The sequence below is a fragment of the Anopheles marshallii genome, chromosome 3 (genome assembly GCF_943734725.1).
Source record: "Anopheles marshallii chromosome 3, idAnoMarsDA_429_01, whole genome shotgun sequence".
In the NCBI taxonomy this organism is placed as follows: domain Eukaryota; kingdom Metazoa; phylum Arthropoda; class Insecta; order Diptera; family Culicidae; genus Anopheles; species Anopheles marshallii.
The window spans coordinates 39,519,619-39,541,936 of NC_071327.1; the positions used below are offsets into that span (position 1 = coordinate 39,519,619).

Below are 22,318 nucleotides of genomic sequence, written 5' to 3' on the forward strand. Positions count from 1 at the left end.
TTGGGCAAGATGTCTAACAATTAGAAAACTTATTTTAATCGGTAAATAGACTCACCTGGACGCCAACGATTGTGCATCGTTATTCGGAGGACTGAACCGCTCGCTCTTGATGCTGCTGCTGTTGCTACTATTCGCGATCCCGAGCCCTCCACTGCTGATGTTGTTATTGTTTGTATTGCTATTGTTATTGTTGTTGTTGCCGTTTTTGTTGCTACTAATTTGGTTACTATTGCTGTTAGCGCCGCCGTGTAACGACAGTGTGCCGTTTTCGTCGCTGCTATTGCTAACGCCGCCTCCATTATTGCTACCGTTGCTACTACTAATAATGCTTGCCGCTATTGCACTGAGATGGGCACTGGAGCTAACGCCGTTCAGACTACCGATGGAACCTACGCCACCTGTCCCATTTTTAATCAGGTTCAGCTGAGACTCGCCGGAGTCACCGGATGCACCGTTGCGATACTTTTCGTAGAACGCATTGGCAGATGTGGAACTACCGACAGTGCTGGCTCCACCACTGCTACCGGTGGGAGAGTTCAGATACTTCTTCCGATCGTAAATTCGTTCGCTAAGCATCTTGTCCAATGTGTGGAATTTTGTCTGCCGCTGCTGCTGATACTTTTGCAGGAGTTTAGTATCGATAACACTAACACGATTGTTTTTCGCGCTCTTCTTCTTCGGGTTTATCACGTTTTCCTCCTCCTCCTCGTCAGTGGCTGCTTCGTGCTGTGCGCCTTCCGAGCTGCGATCGTGTTGATTCCTTAGCAACAGTGCTCCATTGCCTCCATCGATCGATCGACCATCGTACAGCGCCTCAGCAATCCGTCGGTTTGCCGAAAGCCCTAAAAGTCCACTGGGAGAGCTAACAGGTACTGCAACGGCACTAGCTTCGAGGGCAGCCGCAATGGCGCTGCCTGCCAGCCCGGTCACCGGTGGCTGGTTGAACAGCGACGTACGTGTGATTGATTTTCGTTTAACCCGCCGTCTTTCCAGCCGTGACAAAGGAGATGTGCGCGAGTGTGGTGAAGATGCCGGTGACGATGACACTGACGCTGATGAAGCTGATGACGACCGAGATTGATTTGATGACGCTCGCTGGTGCTCCCGTTGCTGTCGCTGGTTCTGTCGTTGATGGTCTTCTTGCTGCGCCAGTAGCACTATCGAGGAAGGCGTAACAGCCGTCGTTGCTGCTGCTGCTGCTGCCGCCGCCACCAGTCGTTGTGGTAAATCTTCATTAACTGTTGTTTCTCCTGCAATGCGATCCCAAAGCCAACCCGAAGTGGTCGAAGACGGCAGATGGGTGGAGAGAAATAGAGAAATACCAAATTAGATCGATTTATGTTCGCAGCTAGCTTTGCTGCACTATTCGCAACGCGTTGCAGATGCATCCCGTACAAGCGACGATCAAACGCCACCATCATCTTCGATTGTCGATAGCTTTGTGTAACTCTGAACGCCCTATAATCACCGGCGGCGATCGTTTCCACCCAACTGTCTCTGCGCATCTTCCTCTCCCCCCGCTCGAATTAACGCTAGATAGTCGACTAGTTTGGAAAAGATTTTTCTCACCGAAGCGAACGGGACGATTAAACAATTTGGCCAGCAAACAAACGATCGTACACGATGAAACAAAACTGCGTTCCATAGCGATACAGCAAAAACGTTACGTTTTACATGGGTCGGTTAGGAATGAGATTAAGTGAAATAGGGAGACAAAATAAGTATGCATGAATAAAACAAAGTACCAACACATAGCACTGAAAAAAGAAGCTGCGCCAAGTCATCCATCGACTGGAGAACCGTTAAACGTGTGATCTTTGATCGAATGAAATGCAGTTAAACCACAGAACACGCAAAACGCAACGGTACAATCGGTTTTTCTTCGATCGATTATAGAAATTTATGAGGCTTCTGTTCCGTCCCACTTTTGAAGGACAGTTTTGTACACGTGAGAAATCGTTTCCATACTCACGTTTCTATAATTGAAGAATGTTTCACTTCGCCACAGCGTTGTGTTTGGTGTGCTTTAAATGCTGCTAATATAAACTAATTTTAATTCTCCAACAAAACATCTATTATGGTTGGTTGTGTCCTTTTCGATTCACAAGATCTTGTGGAACTGAATATCAATTTTTCAACATTATTTATCAGGGAATAAAAGCTGAACAATATTACAGGGAACCGGTCTGGATGGGTTAAGATACCGAGTCTAGTCATGTGAAGACTGTCACTTCTACCACTATACCACCGTGCCGTTACAATTTTCAAATACAAAAACTGCACAATATCTTAATGATAACAGTATCATGGATTTAATATCTATCATACAAAGTAGATTCCCCATCAGTCATCATATTAATCACTATAATACTAAACCGCATCTATGCTAACACAACATTGTTGATACATAAGCATTAACAACATATTTGAACAGTGTTACATACTTATAATCCACAGAAACGATTGATGCAACCCATTCGAAGATTCAAAGATAAAAATGCTTCTCATACCGAAACGTTCGTGCCTCCCAGCTTCGATCCAATGCTGTTCTTTGCAAAGGTTTAACGTATGACGACAAGGATTCGACTGATCGTATACTCGAATCATGTAATCCGTTGAACTCCACCCAACAACAATCTTTCGGACAACAATGTGTTCTCCGAAACACCTCCACGGATTCGCACGGAACTATCAGCAAGCTAGGTGAAGCAACAAGAAAAACATAAGTTGACAACCAGTCAGGGTCAACTTTAGCGGTAGGTGACTGTGCGCTTCGAATATTGGAATACGATGCAACTGCAGGCAGCTACTGCCGGCAAGGCTACCACATTCCCCAGATCCGGACAGGTCCGACAGACTGTGACTTTCCGATTCGCAGCTATGAACGACATCCTCGATTCCACCACTGCTTCGTTTGCATATTATTATACATCCGACACGTTAGCAAACCCTGTAGGATGCGGAACTTGCCCGCCGTGCATGTTTACGGGCATACAACTTTATTTCGTTAGTTGCTCCAAGCACCGAAAACCCTCTCCTCCACGCAGCGCTCCGAACCGAAACCATCAAGATGTCCGGGGAAAGGGCTACGCGACCTAAAGTTCAGCGCAATGCAGATTAAATTTCTCGATAATGCTAATTTTGTTTAATACAATCTTCGCACAAAGTCCGGAGCACTGCACCGAGGCAGTGCTGCAGCAGTGTAGTGGTGGATTGTGTTTGTTTGTTGCGAGCTCTCGATAGGATCTAGTGTGGGAGAGAGCTCTGTTTAGCGGCAAACCGAATACGTGAGCGAATACTTCACCCAAGATGGCAGGTATTTTGTGGCGTGCAAGGAGCGCTTAAGATGGTGTCGCTTACACTACAGCCATACCTCGGGAGTGGAGGATTGCAGTGTCTGCAAGTGCAACATTTGCATCTTCGCGCATTCCACCACCCGCACAATTTTGTAGTGTGGGGAAAGTTCATGGTGCACAAAGATCGCACTATGGACTTCCATTGTAGATCTACTGCGGCACGAAATAGTTCGAGTATTGGTTCCGAATTTTATGAAGCGATGAAATTTTCTTAATTCATCTGCTGTTTCCTCAATAAAGAAGGCAATTTCCGACATTCAACGGTTTTTTTTTTTTTTTATATCTCCATCATGACACCATTAACAATTGCAATTAAGGAATGTTGTCTCGAATTTTCAAACGTTAAAGTATCATTCAAACTCTCCAAGCATGCTTCAATGCTCAAGCCCGTAGCTGTTTTGCATCGACGACTACAAACCCTCAAGACCTACGGTTGTTCAGCGAGAGATATAACAGCTGGCGGAAATACGGCTACCACAGCAAACCCACAATAGTGCAATAGCGGCTTTCGAGCTTAATCAAATCGAGATCAACAAAATCCGTAAATTGTCATTAAATGCCTTGGTACTGTCGTCGCGTTACGTGTTACTGTGGTCCGTACCGTTGATTTTACGGTGCCAGACATACCCCAATAGAGTCAATTTACCGCCACTAGATAGTCATCGTAGGTTTTCGGGTAGAAAGTTTTCTCTAATAACGCCCATCTATGCACGATTGACTTTTCCGAAAGGAAACAAGCATCGGTTCGCTTTCCAGCGAATGTTCGACTGTTTGCCCGGACCCGGACACTACCAGGCGAAGATCCAATTATTCGCCTCTGGCTCATTTCAGCGACGGCTCGATCCGGTCTAAATTACAACGATCTAGACCGTGGCCATCAAGAACGGTTTACACAGTCCCTCCACGCTGGCAGCCGGAAGTATGCCTCACGCTGACGCACGCACAACGCCAACCCCGGCGCCAAGTTCCTGGAGCCCATCGGTAAAATTTCACGTGCAATTCATGCGGACACCTAAACACCTGTACTACACCCAAAACGATCGCCAAGCACCAAAGCCCAACAATGCACGATGATGCTGGCTGCGTGGATCTCACTAGATCACTTCATTATGGCCGTGCTCGAACGGTGGCTGCGATGTGTGGCAAATGGATTGGATCTTTATCGAAAAATTAAAAGGTGTGAGAAAGTAATTTCCTGATCGCCAATCGACAACAGCAAAGGAACGAACATGGAGGAGATCAACAACAACAACGAAAAAAAAAAACAACCGTAAATCACAATTTTTCGCTACCTCACCCATTTCTCCTATGTCCGCACCTTGCGTCCCCCCATGCACGCAATGCGCATTGCACCCTTATACTGGCCGGACACTCAACCCGCCGGCCGGATCCGACGGAAGCATAGCTCAATTTCATTTGATAATCATAAGCATAATGGAGCTCCGTTTCAGTTTTTCCAGGCTTTGCTTCGCCCTCGCTGGCTGCCCGGTTGTCTTCGCTGCCCGATGCTTATGGACACTCTCCAATTTCCCGAACGGCCCACATGAAACCACATCTACCAACCTGTTCCGGTAGAGCTCCGGCACTACATTGTTTACATTGCGCGTTCGTTCCGGAGATCTGCGGTTCAACAGCGTTGTTCAACCGCGGACAATCGGCCAGCAGCAGCCGTGTTGCAAGTCATTCCCATAAACACGTCGGGCATCAAAGTTATTACTGGTACGTCATTGTGATCACTCCATAAAGTGGCTCTTGGGAGTGTACGAAAGACGGAGTGGGAGAGAGAGATAGAGCTAGGGAGGTCTGGCCTCGGTATCATCGATTACCGCCAAGTGGGACGTACGGACAGGAGCCCAAATATTTCATCTACTTTAAACCGCATGAAATTTGAAGGCACGATCGCGCTGGAAGGGTTCCTGGCTGAATGATGCTTCTGGTTCTACGGCTCTCGGCAACATCGGGGAAATATGCTCGGAATGTGGGGATCCATGCTCGACACCACCACTCCGGTAATTGAAAAGTAATCGAACCTACTTTTGGGAGCTCGGAATTTCCAATTTGAAGTGGAGTTACTCGATAGCCCATCCATTGCATCTAATCGATTACAGCTAACATTCCACACATTTTTCTTCGCCTCTGCTGTGATCTACTGTACATTTTTACAAATAAAAGTTCACATACACGAGATGAAAAATCATAAACCGATTCCGAATTCTGGTTTATGAACGTATTCTACCCAGCTCTCGTGAATATCAGATCATCAATGCTCCATCTCTTTTCGCCCTAAGCCACCACAGTTTGCCAAGTTTTGACTCCAATCCCAAGGATATTGGAAACGGTCTCAGTTGTGTTGTCTACTCTGGGTCTCTAATATGCATGCGTGCATGACCCTTCCGAGTACTATTTCGGATCTGTCTTTGCAACTGTCGCTACAACAATGGTAGGTAATTGAACTATAAATCAAAACCCCGCCAAGGTTATCGACGAACTGCTACAGGGACAGAAAATAAATCAATTATAAGCCCACGTCATCGGCCAAAGCATCCCCATTTCTGCTATGTGTGCCATAAGAATTTAATTAAACCATCGTTCTAAACCTCGAGCGTCATCAACTCTTGCTTCGTAGCACTGTAACGTGCGTCTCATTTTAACACACCAAAGTCTCGGGACGGGTCGATATGGGCGATCAACATCATCCCAAGAAACGATTGGAAAGCTCGCAACCCCAAACAGAACAAAGAGAATTTTATCATTCCGTTCACGTTGCAGGTCGTTAGCTGGTTCGAAATTGACATGAGCCATGACCGGTGCTGTAGCTGTGTGAGAGAATGTGAGTCATTGGAGCAACAGCTTAGTTCGTGTATGAGTGTGTGTGTGTGTCTGAGCGAATATTCGCTGCGAATCACAATGCAAAATGGACAACCAGTTGTGCGATTGACTTTGTTTAACGCTTATAAGCTTAATAACACCGGCATGTTCTATAAGAAGCTATGTAAAACTGAAAATTCTCAAGGGCTACGTTCTATAAATATCGCAGTTAATTTGCAACGTTCCCCAACTCAAAAGCTTCTTCTCTTTGTATATCATTAAATAACCATCAAGTGCAATGAAAAGTTTTGCGCAGATATCATCTTGCAATCCGCACAACATCGACGTTTTCATGACATCCACCGTCAACCAACCGATCGCCGAATTCAAAAACGGATACAACCAAGTGAAGGTCTTTCTTCGTTATCCCTCCGTCTCACGTATGGCCAGCGTCGACGACAGCACCCAACCATAGCGCGTGACGCCGAGTTTTGGGGGCGATACTCACCCATCAACCCTTGCTGCAACATGCGTAGCGCATCCCCAATGTCGTCCTGCTGTCATTCGACATACGCAGCGCATCCTCTCGGTCGTATCGCGTACTGCTTGCGCATAGCGTCACGTACGCGCCTGAATGACCGATCAATTTTGGAATAAATTACCACCAACGGAACCCACCTTCAATGATTCCACCCTCGAAACGACGAAATTGACTCCTCACAGTCACTGTAAGCGCGTAACGAGAGGGCGTAACAGACTTCGTTCGTCTGTTCGCACACACGCTGGTGGCAGAAAAGAGACACCCAAAGCGAGACGCATTTGCCACGATCGATTGCCCGATCGTTTTATCAAAATAATACTCCACACCTTCCGCGGGCGCGCGTGGAACCGTGTCGTGGAGACCTGCGGGATGACACGATGACTTTATAAATCTGCGGGAGACCGTCAGCTTGGTCGGGCGTGATCTGCGACGCACCGTCGCGCTTTCGCAGGTGACAACACGGTAAGATTATCCTGGCCAAATGTTCAACATACCGACGGGAAACAAAATACCTCGGAGGTAATATAAATGTTCGAACGGTTTTGTACCAGAGGTCGCAACAATATGGAGATTTGTTTTTTTTTTTTGCATGAAGAGGGATTTGATTAATTGGTGACTTTTCGATACTGGTTGACTTTTATTTACCTTACACGTTTGACATTTTTCAAGAAACAAAATATTCTGATGAATTTTAGTAAACATATCAAACTTTCATGTTGTAGTGCAGAATTTGTTATTATTTGTTCCAATTTTGACTTTTACCAAACAAGAGTAATAAGTATATTTGTAAAATTAAAAAAAAAGTATTAAGTGCGACAACACACTGCTGTTATTAAGTTCCATTCCCTTCGAAGCAACTTTTTATACTGTGATTGTTACCATTATGGATGCCATGTAGTACAGTAACTGTACTCACGGTTGAATTGATCATATGATGGAAGCGAACAATTTGCCATCACCGACTACACCAGGTAAAGCCATCCAGTGGCTAGCGACAATGCGACACCACAAAGGCAATTTTCCCGCGACAAACGACCTTCCCATTTCTCCTTCACCGGAACCAATCAATGCCCCAAAGGCGATTTATCCGTTCGAGCGAACCAAACGAACAAAACGTTCGTTCATCGCCGTCGTCCATCAATCGTCGTCGGCTGCACATAAGAAAAATGCCACCATGCACTTTTCTCACTGCAAACGCTTGAAGCCCTTTACTCTAACGGTTCCGTAAATACCAATGGATGATGCATCGAATGCACCACCGCCTCGCTTGTGCACCCCTTCACCCAACCCGTCTTTACCGCATACGTACGTTGCCATTCTTCCGGTATCGATCGCCACCCCGCGCTACCGTCTTTCTATCGCTGCAAGGCCGGTCATGTTTGGATGGATGTGCAATGTGCATCGCGGCGACTGTGCTAGTGTTGGTAAGATCACTTGCCAACATCGCTTCTGCTCGTCACCCCCCCACCTACACAACCGCTTCCACACACCCTCGCACACATGTATTCTACACAGCATCGCAGAGCGGCGTCCTGACGCGAGACACCAAAAGGTCAATAATTCCACCTTTCCCTACCGTATTTATCGTTAATTGCATTTCGCTGAATCAGCAATTAATCAAAATTATTTCAATTCAATTCCACGAGCCTACTGCTGCCACCGAACGCAGGCCAACATTTGCCGCACAGTATGGTACATTCTCTCCGCGCCTTTCATCGAAACGACGCCACGACGCCCCAGCCTCCTATCTACACTGTAAATTCTGTCCGGTCGCGACTTCGTCAATCGTTGATCTTCGGCCCCGAGCAACATTATGGGCCTCCCGTTGCCGCTGCAATCCTGCCAATCCTCCCCGCTTTATCGAACTCGCTGGCATATACGCTGGTTGAAAATCTGCACACTGCAGCAAAATCGACCTCTTCCAGTCGGAGCTTAAGACTTTCCGCACATGCAGCAAACACCGCGCACAGCAACGCTTCTCGTTATGGTGTGGAGCGGGATTGAAACACGATCATCTGGACGTACGAGTCGGGAGTGTGAGCGCGCGCGCACGCGGCACATTAAATAATAAATTACACCCTCCAGCATACGAATCGTTACACTCTGCCCGAGCTCTGGCGACTCTTGGTAAAACTCCTTCCGTCGTAGGGCACGGACGCAGCACGGAACGGACCGTGCGGGAAAATCTTTGCGACTTGGTGGAAAAGCTATTGCCTGCACTCGTTTGGGCTTTTGAGCAAACCCTTGGCTGCGATCCTAAGAAAATGATACAGTTCGCCTCCAGGGATCTGTACCGAAACGGTTAGTTGTGGCTTCTGCACTAGCCACGGTTCTTGCGCAGATGTAGGTGGGCTTCCGTGATATTGGACAATGCTGCAATGCTGCTGCTGTTGTTCGACCAAGGTGATCAATGCTTCCTTCGGGTGCACATTTGAAACAAGCGCACCGACACTAATCGTCCTGCGTCTTGTTTCGCTTCCCGCGCCGGTCTTTGATGACTTGCATTTCAACTGCTTCGACTTATCGATCGAAACAACATACGGAAACCCCGATTGACTACAACGCAGCACTTACCCTAATCAATTGCTTTGGGAAGTATGGTAAATATAAAGTATATTCTTCTTAACCAAACGTAGGGAAAGTTAAATATCTAGCATATTACAACCTAACCGAACGTTCAACTGGATGCCGATGGATAGCAGCTTTGGATCTTTGTGCTTCTAATGTATAAAATAATAGTAGATTTACAAACACCTGTCGAAAGATAAGCATAGATAGATATTTGTTGAAACCGATGCCAATTTATTCAACCCAACAAAAGGTCACTTACTGAGTGCATCAGCAAAAAAACCTCACAATGATTATTCCGGACAAAACGAAAAAACCTAAACACAAAAGCAGGAAGATAGGGAAATCGCCATGGACAAGCTGCTCAATCTCTCGCTTCCACCAGGATAAACGATTACGTTTGCATCATAAATATGAATCATCGGATCCATGTATCAATAGATCATAAACAGTTACGATCAGCGCAATATTACGATTCAGCTGACGATCGCCGTCTCCACCATCTCCACCCGACGCGCGCATCCTTTCGGACCGGCAATCGATGAGTGTGCAGGTTTTTCTTTCGCCCACCGAAAAGGAAAACCAAAACACCGGGCAAGAAGGCGGAAGAATCGCTAGAGAGCAGCGAGAAATGCATGGTTTACGTTCCGTCTTGCCCACGCCGCTGCGTTGTGCATCGATCGTTCGCCGAACGATAAAAGGTAGGCGCATAATAACATATTTATCATTATCATGATCATCATGATCATCCGTACGATGATCCACCTGGCAGGAAGGGCGTTTGTTCGGTAGTTGAAGGCGCAGTTGCGAACACCGGCTAGAGTCAACACCCCATTCTTATGGAACGCTTAAGCAACACAGTGCACAGTGGGTCGATTGTTAAACGCTGCACACAGCGTTGTCAAAGTGAGTTAAATGAAAGTATCGTAAGTGGAGTTTTTTTTATTAAATAATCTGTTGTTTCTTACATATGTGCGGGTTCACTGTAGCGCATATATTTCCATAGTTCTCGTAAATCGTTCACGAAGCACTTACCAGTCCTTGTTTGCAAAAGAACTTTCATCAACCTCCAACGTTACGTGCTTACGCTCATACACTCACACAATGTTTGAGGGCAATTATGAAATTTCCCTAAACACCTTGTTTTCACAGCGGAGAGGATAGGGTAGAGAAACAAAACAAAAAAAAATGTGCAGGCGCAATCCGTAATCGTGCTTTCAACACTTTACATTTAATGAGGTTTTTGCTTGCTTATTTGCTCATTATCTTCCAAGAGGTCAGAATATCTCTTTTCTCCGGAAGCTTACAACGGTACGACGGGCGTACACCATTCGGGTTCGAAATTTACAAGGCTAAACACCTGTTAGACTCGGATCACCTGTTCTGCTATTGATTTTCACCCGGAGATGCCCGTAATACTCTATTACGCGTAACTGTTTACTATTTGTACGGTTGTAATTAATTTCTTCCTAAAAATGCCCTTACTGCTACAAAGAGTGTTATTAGGTTCAGCAAAAGGTGCGTTACTTACTACCAGAACAGACCATGAGGATCATAATTATTTCCAAATAAATCATATTTAGAGCTACATTTTTAGGAAAAATGCAAATGTTTATACTATAACGAACAATTAACTGTCTAACCAACAACAGTCAAGAAAAATTAAAAATTCCAGGCTATGAGCTCAAAATAAAGAAGTTTATGTTAAATATTTTGGAGTGAAACATTGAAAACAAACATATTGAATCTCAGATGAAGTTGTATAACTCTTACTATGCTACATATTACATATGAAATAATTAATAAATAAAATAATAGTTTTTACACATTATCCTAACCTTTTTGGAATCCCTTTTTCGTCCAAATTCTTACCTAACAACCATCCTAGCATTGCTATACACACAAATAAATCTAAAACCTACTTGCGACGTTGATCATGTAACTTCCTTATTACGCTTGTTGGATACACCTTAGGCTCAACAATCCAATTACACACATTCTACACCATCTCCCTGGAAAACAAATGTACATTCCTGCGCCAGTCGAACTGTTAGACTAATTTCCCTTCCACATGCATCCATATCCGTCAGCTGTACTCCAACCTGATCTCAGAACAACAACAAAAATTTATATTTCGGCATATAAAAGCCATTTCCGCACATTGACCCTCCGGCCAGCATGCTCTTTTCAATCTTCAATCCCATTTACGCGGGGTTTTTTTTATGTAGCACAGTTAAGATTTCCTCATTCGAACCTTACCGAACCGGTGCTCGAGCCCTACCAAAACATTTCCCGCGTGTCTATCTCGGTGGATAAATTGCTGCCAGCGTCTGATACAGTTCACATTGAAATCGGAACAACCATTATCGACCCAAACCAGCCTGCCACAGTGCAGATGACGGCAAATGTTTTAATCAATTTTTCAATTAATTTCCTTCCGCGCCCAGCGTCCGAATGCCGGCTGGTCGGTTGGCTGAGGTCCGGTACAAAAGCACTGCCACTTCCAAATCCCCGGGAAGCCAGCGGAAAACCCTTTACACGATGTGTGAGCACCAACGCCACTCAATATCCGTAATAGCTGCCAATGGAAAATAAGCTGCGTCGGCCCTGCCCGGCCTATAGGCATTTGACTGAAGCACAATTTTGGCCAATTGAAAGCATCCCCAAGCACCGGTGCGCTCAACAGCGAAAAACAAATCTTTCTAATCGAACTTTCACGCTAGGTGTCTGCATTCACAGCCCAAAGCCACCGGCGTTGATTCGGGGTGGAGCTAGAGCCCAACATAATAGTCCCACCGAGCAAAGAACACGAAACTGTTGTACTGCGCACCAGCGCCAACAGTACATGGCGAATTCTTTAGGATTAATTTACTGGCCAGCTGTGATTCTTCTGGAGCAAGCAGATAGGTGATCTACCTCTTGTGTCGCTGTGCCCGACTATTGGTTCACATCGTGCCATTGTAAAACGATAATCAACTGTCGCATTACAAATTGCCAATCAACAAACAACGTTCGACAGCACAAAGCGGTATAGCATCGAAGAAGTCACTACGGCCTGATCATATAGCACCGGTTAGGTAATGAGAACCAGAACCATGCGATGCGATCGCCTACTAATTGAAGCATCTTAACGGAAATATCAAGTAGACCTCGTAAAATCAACGCTTCAATTATGTGGTCTATAAAAATCAAGCCTGCTTTATGTCATCCCGACTACCCAGGCAACGATCGTCAACTATTTTTCGTATCTTTTCCCCGCTGATCGTGGAAATACATAAAAAAAACACCAAACATTACCACATTAGGTTTTTGATTTCATTTTCCCCAGCGTACAATCAAAACTATTCTTCTGCTTTTGCCGGGTTTAGTTTTTACCATTGATCGCACATACTTACGACCGTACACTATGAACAGGTTCTTCGTACGTGTGTTTTGCTTCATTTTGCAGCAAACAAACAGAAAAACCACTGCACAGAACAGTAAAAAAAAATGAAAGTAAATCAACCAAAACTCACCACGAAACTGGTACAGTTATATCGAACCGCATCGGAATACCTAATTTCCTAATACGAGCGAAACAATTTAATTATAAAATTAAGTTTCATGTTTCCTCTCTGTGTCTACTTTTCTTTCTATTTTCCTTCGGAGGTCTATCTTCTTTTCCTTCTTCTTTGGTTGTGTTGTTTTTCTCTCATTTCTGGTTTATCCCCACTGGCGGCTTTTCTGTACTGCGCCTTATGATGCCGACGGTGTATTTATCGGCATGCGAACCGTTTCTCACACAAAACCCCTTGACGAAAGGTTACTGCCGCACTATGTTGAAGTTGTTGTTGTTTTTTTCTTCTATGACTATAAAATATACATGACTATAAAAGCAGTGCGGTGGTCGAAAGAAATTTGCGATTTATGCTGTTTGTTTGATGTTCTTTCGTCTAATTTCCAATACTGTGGCAATCGTGCCGTATCTAAATGCACAGCTTTTTTACCTTCGACCCTGACGGATGCGATCGAATTTGTATGGTTTTTCGAGAGTTTCAGAAATTTTGTCACTGCACATGTAAAAGAATTCACTTTTCAAACAATTTGGTCGATACAACAGAGTCCACCTTTTAACTTTCATTAAAATAAAACTATTTAATTATACAAAATAGATTTTTTTTTTCATAAATGATATGATTACCCCATTGGTAAATTTAAATTATAACGAAACATGAAAACGATTAAATTTCTTAGCAAACACCTGAACGTCCTGGATATTTACTAAAGCTATTAAAAACCCTGATATGTAAGGAATTATAAAAATCCACGAAAAAAATTTATTTGTTATGCTTCGAATTCTAACGATGTTGTTACGATACTTCCTGTGCCCTATGTTTGTATTGCTTCAAATGTCATTATCATCCGGTTCTTTTCTTTTTAAGTAGAACCGGTTTTCTATATTTATACCTGGGCAATACTTTGCCGATAGAATATTTAAAGTTTCCCACTGCAGGATATTTATATTCATCGTGATGTTTGGTAGTGACTCTACAGTGACGAACCTTATGAAGTTTGTATCTTCTATCCTGGCAATTGCTAATGGTGGTCGACTACACAACTCACAATGATTTCAAAGCGGATAATCCTTCGGATAAAGTAAAGAAAATGAGTTATCTCATTTGACATCTGAAACATTATTTTACTCGTTCGTCCATCTGATTTATGCAGATTACTCTGTAAAACCTCCTACGCTCTGTCTGTCTCTGATGCCCTATTATCAATTTTACATATGACGGACGGGTCTACAATGTCTTTTCCTGCATTCGGTCAATTCGGTTTACAATTGCTATAATTCATTTCTGTCAATTTTACTCACTTGAGAGCTCGTGCGATTCTCGTTCGTAGTGATAAAGGACCTTGGGCACAACAAACATCGTCCAATGGTCACTAAAAGTGTATTTGAGGTAAAAATTCAACAATTTTCTTCCCAGACCTACCGTGCAGTATAAATATTCATACTTCCTCTAGGATGCTATGAAATTTCGAAAATTTATTAATATGTGTCTTAGTGGTGATTCGTCTTGTATGCATTTGGAGTACTGCAAATATGTTGACACGTTTTAAAGTAATCTTCCAGTTTTATATAACCGTCTTGACTTCTTGAAACCACCAAAAGGTGTATTATTTTTAAAAACCAATTTAACTTCCAAAGCCTCACATCAAGAACTATGCAATTGTTTTAAACAAATAAGTAAACAGGGGAAAATCGTGATTCAATACAAATAACAGAAACTTCGGGCGCGGATTGCATGACTTAGATATTGTACACATGCAAATATAGTTCCAATATAAAACAACGAATCATCGGCGTTCCGCTCGCCTTTTTTACGAATCTCGCACCGAAATGAGAAAGGGTTCTTTTTATGGCGTTACGAAACATTCCGATCGTCCCGTAAAAACCGACCCACCGGATTCGTCGATCACAGGTCATCATTTCGACCAAAATGCAAGGCGTCATCGGTTCGTCGCGGCCCTACCCGCAAAAAGTATCAAGTTTGGGTTTCCTTTCTCTTTGGCATTGCGCGAAACGTGTCATTTCCTTTCCAACAGTCCACCGGAGCGGTGCCAGTGTCCTGCCAGCACACACAGCACATCACCGAAAATCCTGTCCACATTTGCACCCAGGTGCAACCTTCTCCGAACCTGCGAGCGATACCCATGCTGCAGGACATTCGAAAGGCGCTTCTGCATTGGTGGTCGTTCGGCGAGCGCCCGAACTGCATGATTTGGCGTATTTGACCAGTGAAAAGTAGTTTTCAGTTCAAGGGAACCAGGAATATTCCGTCCGTTCGTCTGCCCTTCCCTAAGAGACTCCTTTCTCCTGCGAGGAGGTTCTCCTTTCTCCTGCCCTTCGTTCGGGACGTTCTATATTCGTAGCCTGCCATATCTACCGCTGGTGTCCCTTTCTCTTCAGCTGTTGTTTCACCTGCCGACAGAGAGACTGGCCGAATGGAGTTGCCAACCATTCGATGACCAATAGCCTCCTTTGGGTTTTCACCCCCATAATAGCAATCATAGTTCAAACAGCAGGACCAAGGCACAGTAGCATGCTAATGCCGTATTCTCCAGTCCATTTCCCGAATGTGACGCGAATAAAGCAATAAAATGGACACTTGTTTTGCGGTAAAGTAAGTTTTGTTACGAATTACCACAGAATAAAACCTCAACCCGATCGGTCAGCCGCTTTGAAGCTTCCGTTCCCGGGGGGTTTTCCCTTGCAGTGGGTGAGTTAACGGACAATCCTTTCTTCTTTCGCTCGATCATCTTTATGTCCCGATCTTTTTATGTGTGAAGTTTGTGAGCGTATGTTTTTTTTTTGTTTACGTTCTTGTTTTTCACACAGTTTTACAGTGACTTTTACCAAAGTCTGGCAGGCGATCTGTAGGCGAGGCGTTTCATTGGGGCGCCCGCTTACTTTCGGGGAATCGTCGTTTTGTTGTTCGCGGTTGCAGTTGCACTTTTCAACTGCATCACCCTACCGATGGGAAGGCCGAAGGAGTGGATGCACCTTTCACCGTCTAGCTGGTTTTGTAATCTGTGAGTATGCGCGTTACTACAGTTTTTTTTTAATGTGGTCGAAGCCTTCAAATTACTTTTGTTTCGATTTTTTTTTCGCCAGTTTTATTCCACCCCGGTTCCCGGTTGCGGCGAAAGGTCTCCGGATTCACTAAAGGGTTTCTTTCGCTTTTCTCTGATTTTGGCTTCACCTCACTTGCATTATTATTGATGAAACTGTAGCAACTAGCGAGTGCCATTCGCCGCCCGCCCCGACATTCTTGACCGGCCCCCCGTGCACGACTGTAATGAAAGAGACCCGTACTGCGCAGTACATGATCGCACTCCAGTTTTAATGCTCCATCATTAATTTAAGGATAGCAGGCATCGGTCGCAGGTCGCGAATGGGGAGAACCGAGATAACGAGAAAGAGAACTTTTATAACAATTTATGATGAAACTTCAGGCTTGCGTCGAGCGTTTGGGTAGCATTCCGAACGCCATCATCATCATCATCAACATCTTCCACAATCTCCGTGGCCCTTTAATTGAGATGTATGAAGAGCAACGTTGTCATTGTTATCTGACAGTTTGACATTGCTAGTTTTACGGGCATTTAATCATATTTTGTACTTCCCATTTCACAAATTATGAAGCAATCAGGTTGCATTTCGCAAGTTTTCTTTCCATACGCATCATTTACGCGTTCGTTCTTGTCGCCCCTTCACTGGCGATGTTTGTTTTGTGTTCGCAACTTCATACCGTACACAGGTTTTCATGCGAAAAACAAACAACTCTGACATAATTTACAATTTTCGCAATTGTTTTTGAATGGTTTTCTTTTTTTTTGATAAATTGTTTATTACCCCCTTCTTATACCATTCACACCAGCGGTATGGATTTTTTTCATAAAATTTATCACTATCGATCACCTCCGGATAGTGTATCACAACACAGGCACACCGCATCGAGCAATTAATCAGCCAATTTGCGAACCATATCCGAATTATAATTTCATATCCATCGCCAATGAAGGAATCCTCGCTGCCGGACCTGCCCGGTTTATTTTGGATATCGGCTGAACCCTTGCCGAGAAGGGGCCGCAACGCTATAAGCCGAACAACATTCACTTTTGCCCTTCGTCCAATTGACGTAACCCTCAGCGCTGTCCGGAGAAGAAAAGTAAAAGGAATCTCACGATTCCTGCTGGATGACAACAACCAAAAATAACAACAAACAAAAAATACTACAGGACAGCATTATATCGGCGTAGTGTGCAACGGTGTAAAGGACCAAAGCGACAGCACTGCTAAATGTGCGAATGTCGTACTTTTTGTTGCTTGTCTTTTGATCGTTTTGCTCCTGCCGATTCGTCCTCATCCGCGAGTGAGCGAGATGGAAATGCAAAACAAAAAAACACACACAAAAACAACAAAACCTTTTACCGATCCCTCGGCCCGGTTTGGTTAATGGCGCGCATTCTTATTACCCCTTTTTTCGCTCAGCGTTCAATTTAATCCAGATCACATTCCACCAGAAATGTAGGGACGCGACAGTTTAGTCCAAACCCGTACGACGTGCGATCACTTTTCGATCTTGCAGACTTGTATGAGTTTCGTTTGTTGAGCGATTGATCCACGGTAGAATCATAAAAGCTGCTCCATATTCATACTCCGGGAACCGACGTGATCCTTGGACCCCGGGGGCCCATGCTCGTAAAACAGTCGTTCTTCGACCTGCTTTGGGTAGGGTGTTCGGGTGGGCAAAACTTGAACCACTCAGAGGTACCCCTTCCGTACCGAAATTAAATGGAACCGGTCCCAGAACTTCGGCAGGATTAACCGCCGAAATTTGCCTATGGGCGTTATTAAGATGACCTTTCGGTGAGATTGTCTTGTCTTGCGCTGAGCTCAAAATGTTGCTTTCGGTATCCTTTCCCGCTAGACAAACAAACTGTTCTGGCTGGATGGGTATTTTGATTCTAATTTTAAATAGTGTCTGAAGAAGCATCCCTTCGATTAAGATTCGCCGCTATAATTGGATGGGGGGATTCCCAGCAAGATGGGATTTACAATCAACTCGTCTCTTTTGTGGACGGCTCTTTTCTTATATCAAATCGCCCTTTTGTCGTGAATCGTGAATGTAATAAAACGAGCTCGACCGCTTCAAACACCTTGCTCATATGCATGTTATGATGAGCGGACTGTTGTTTCCTTTCCCCTTCCCCCCCCCCCCCCCTCCCCCTCTCCCCACCCCTTTTAACATTCCCAGCGCGTATCGGTACGCTAGCACCTTTCTACCAATAAGCCGACCAACGGGATAAGGAAGTCGTCCCAAATGAAAACATTAAACTCGTTAAAAAGAAAAAGAATTCGATCTCAAATTAGGCTCGCAAGGCACCAGAATCGCGCCCGATACATGTCCACAGGTTCTGAACATCGGCATCGATCGATCGAGCTGTGATTTTATTACCCACACGGTACGTTCGAACTTGTTTGTCGCCTTTTCGTTTCGGGGCGATTGGATCAATGTATGCGACCAGCGTCCAATCACCCAAAAAACCAGTGTCAAGTTTGTTTCATTTCAATTTTCCCGATTTCCCTACGGTTCCACCGTTGTCCGACGGTGCTCATCGTCGCCTAAACGGTTGCGGTGTTTCGATGTCAGGTCCCGGGAGAGATCCCGCAACAAAATGAACATGATCATCAGACAACCGATTCAGATAAAGGCTATTCTTTTTTTTATTATCGCTTATTATTTCTGACGAGCTTTGTTGATCTCGTTTCAATTGGTTGGATCTCAGATAAAAACGGTTGTTCGCGCCATTTTCCTTCGCGAGTCCTTCACCCGTTCGCCAACCGGCTGGCGTGCGTACTGGGAAAGAAAGTCCGCGACCGCGAGGTGCTTTTTTACGACACGTATGAAAATGGTCAGCAGCGGACCGGAATGCCACCCTGAGCTAATCACGCACGGTACGGCGTCATCATCGCGCAGCGAAACAGGTGAAACATCATCGGGCCTTCCATCCCATCGGGCCCATTGCAACATGTGGCCCATGATCTGTGGGACAGATTTTTCCAAAACAAACGGGATCCGTAGAAATGTAGCGCCACGAATGCCGGTCCAATCAACGCTGAGAAACGATAATTTTATTGTGAACCACATATGTATGCCGAAAAGCTAAAAAAAAGGTTAGAAAGAACCATAACAATGGGAGGTATGCTAAGCAAATGTTGAAAATTCAACGGCAAAACACCAAGATATTAGTCGTGCTTTCGAGAACAAGATACAGTTAGATGGCATCATATCGGTGGCACTATTACAAAAAGGCTTTGATTTTACCTATTTATGATCATTTTAGACACCACCATAAGACTCTCCGGTCACGTGTCGGTTAGCGTTATTGAATTACCATATATGGATGTTAAATTAAGACCTCAACGGTAATACTGCGGCATATAAGAGGACGCAGACTTAGGACTCAAGCAATGAATTTCCATTTTTTGTTTAGAGTATAAGTCATTTAATTTATAAAAGATGTTAAAGACATTTCTAACCGATTCAACTCCACGCAAACTCATGCCCTAGTTTACACCAAACAGAAATCTTAGACATCAATCACATAATAGTGAATCAAACGCACACCAGGACCTCTCATCACCAGCGGCCCGAGGAGCTACGATCAAACTCAAGCAACGTTCAAATCAGCCAACATTCAGCAAATGGCCAAAGTTCAAACTAACCTCATCATCGGCCGGTGCTATCTGCGTCCCATTAACGAGCCGCCGCACTGCTGCTGCGCTACGCCGGTAGCTTGATTTGGAGCAAAATTTTAGGATTCCTTCACCCAACGGAGCACCGAGTGTGATCCGCGAGCTTCTGGCCCTACGGCGCGGGGAGTAAGTAATTGTAATTGCTTTTGCAAATCGTGACCCAGGCTCAGCGACCATCTAAAGGCAATGAAGCGCAAGACACTCACGGACACATCAAGAGGTTAACTCGCGGGAGCATCGTTTGTTAAGCGGCGGTACCTTTCCTGCCGTCCAACAACGGCGCTCCAAATGTCAATAAATGTGACCTGACCGAGTCGCGCAACCCGAGCGCAATAAAGGCCGGCAATGACTGATGATGGCAAAAAAAAGAGACACAAAGAAATATAAATTCAAGAGAAAAGGTATTCTAGATACGTATCTGCTACCGCATCGTCCAGAGCAATCGCATCTCACAAACATTAAGAGACCGATTTTGCTGGTTGGCACAAAAAAATGGCCATATAAAAGGAGAATCATAAAATATTGCGAAAAAATATTGGGATATTTATCTACTAGTATAAATATTGAACTAAACAGGTAAACCATATGCTTACTGTTTAGCATGATGATGACCAAATGACTTTTTTTGCCTGGAGTACGCATTACCATATCGAGAGCTTACGTTAGTGATTATGTCAAACGAACTCGCCCTGTTGAGTCAAACGAGTTTGGCCTGTGCCTATGCTATATGCTAATCTTCTCATCGTTTGGAGGCTATGACCTTATCGAAAGATTTCCCATCATTTCGTTGCAAAGCGAAAAAAGCCCTTATGCTTATCGATATCTAACCGCTTAGATGCGGTCTTAGATCACCAAACGTCAAGAAATGCGAAAATACACTAACCATATGCTACTCTGTATATAGAACTGGAACAAGTCTACAGAACACATCTGGAAATGCCAGAACAACAACCCTAACGAACTTACGCGACAAGACGACGCCCCGCCAACACAACCGAATCAATTTTTTGGCTGATCTATGACCCGCACTAATCGTTAGCTTATGTCACGCTAGCTTCCAGGAAAGTTTTCCGAACCTTCGTTTCGTACACCAAAAATTCGATTTTGACAATAAAAACGACAGCACATGACGCTGACACACGCTACAGCTAAGCTGCGGCATTATAGTTTGAAGTCGTACGATCGGGGGGTTGTTGCAGTCGAACGAAAATCCTCGAAGGAAGTTCGGTTAACATAGGAAGCAAACGAATTCCAGCGTTTCCCAGCAACACGCAGCCCACCGTGAAATCCTCTCACGCTTCACCGCAATGGAAATGGGAAAATGGGGAAAATTTCGTTACTGGTTGCGGGTAAAGGTAATTAAGTAGAGCCTCGTGCAGCGACACACAAAATGGGGCGTCGCAGTTGCTGAGCTGCTGTCGTGCCTGCTAAAGCGAACGCAAATTTTTATCTATTTTTCAAATTTGATTTCCCCCCTCATCGTAGAGTCGACGTAAGCGGTTGAACGATTGAAGGAAAGCCTATTTTCCACGAAAACCCCGATGACGCCACCAAAGCGCTTTATCGGCAGGAAGCCTTACAAGCTGCGCGGTTTCGTATGGAGTCCAGGAAAAATGTTTTAAAACACCCAAACGAACGAGACGATTAAAACAGTTTGACATTCGGAGGCTAATTGCAACGGGATTGAATTTCTTTAAACGCTTGAAATAGTTCCAATCTGGATTTAACTTCAAGCGCGGGTCAAAAGTTACCGCTGTGTAAAATGCCGCCAGGTATCAAAACCACCTCAGCTTCAACCATGTTGATCTTTACACAAAATACACCCCAATGTAACGTTCAACCCATGCTTATCGCACTCACCTGAGTAACACCATGCAGGCCATACGACGGATGTTTCCGAAGTGTCCACTTCCCTCATGATCTCACTCACGACGACAATCGCGATCGTTCATTGCTGCTGGCTGCCGATAGCGGAATAACCCTACGACCGTTCCCGCTTCCCAAATAAGCCCGCCCGTCCCTTAACAACAGCTACACTACTAGAAGGGAATCACTACGCGGTAGGATGGAGGGTTAGGGCAAAACGCACCGGTGGACGGTCAATGGCAAAAACTAGCCGGAGAGAGAGATAACAGCCAACACGCGACACTTTGCCGGCCGTTCTGGCTCCGAACCCCGCGAGCACAGGCACACACACACACACGCGCGCGCACGCACACACGTTCTACGCGCACGATTTCACAATTGGACGCTCAAAGTTAGATATCGGCACTGGCACACCAACACACGAACGGCGCGATCGCGCACACACCGTCAGCGTAGCGCTAAACGCAACACAACCCCAAGCGCGATTAGATCCAGGCGCTGGCGACGAACCGCACGCCACGCGGTCGGTAAGTGTCCGTCAGGCGACCCGATACGTGACACTTTTGACAAAACTTCAACCTGACAATTAGTACCGGCCAGCGCTATTGCTCATCGAAGCACCGTGTCGGTGGCCCGCGAAGGGTAGAAGGAATGTTGAGCTGTTTTGGACGCGCGCATCCGTTCCACCAACTTCCCACACTGCGAACGAACGTGAACATGCACACTAGGTAAAGCGAATCAAAACCGCAGATTAACACTCTGCCACACTTTGTTTTGTAAGCCCACTTTCTCGCCTCCCTCGCCCACCCGTCTCTGTATCGGCCAACCGACGTGTTGCTCCAGTGTGTTCTACCCCTTTTTTTGTTTTTTGTT

General features: G+C 44.9%; 1 protein-coding gene across 1 annotated transcript in view; it reads right to left on the reverse strand.

The window, feature by feature from the left end:
* LOC128713475 (probable serine/threonine-protein kinase nek3) overlaps window positions 1–21,497 on the reverse strand; it is a 45,994-nt gene extending 24,497 nt beyond the window's left edge. Inside the window, exons 1-2 of the mRNA XM_053808335.1 lie at window positions 21,440–21,497; window positions 56–1,250 (exon numbers count right to left, since the gene is read on the reverse strand). Of these exons, the coding sequence (XP_053664310.1) occupies window positions 56–1,250; window positions 21,440–21,497 (1,253 nt within the window). The remainder of the gene's footprint in view (window positions 1–55; window positions 1,251–21,439) is intronic.
* Window positions 21,498–22,318: the final 821 nt, after the last annotated feature.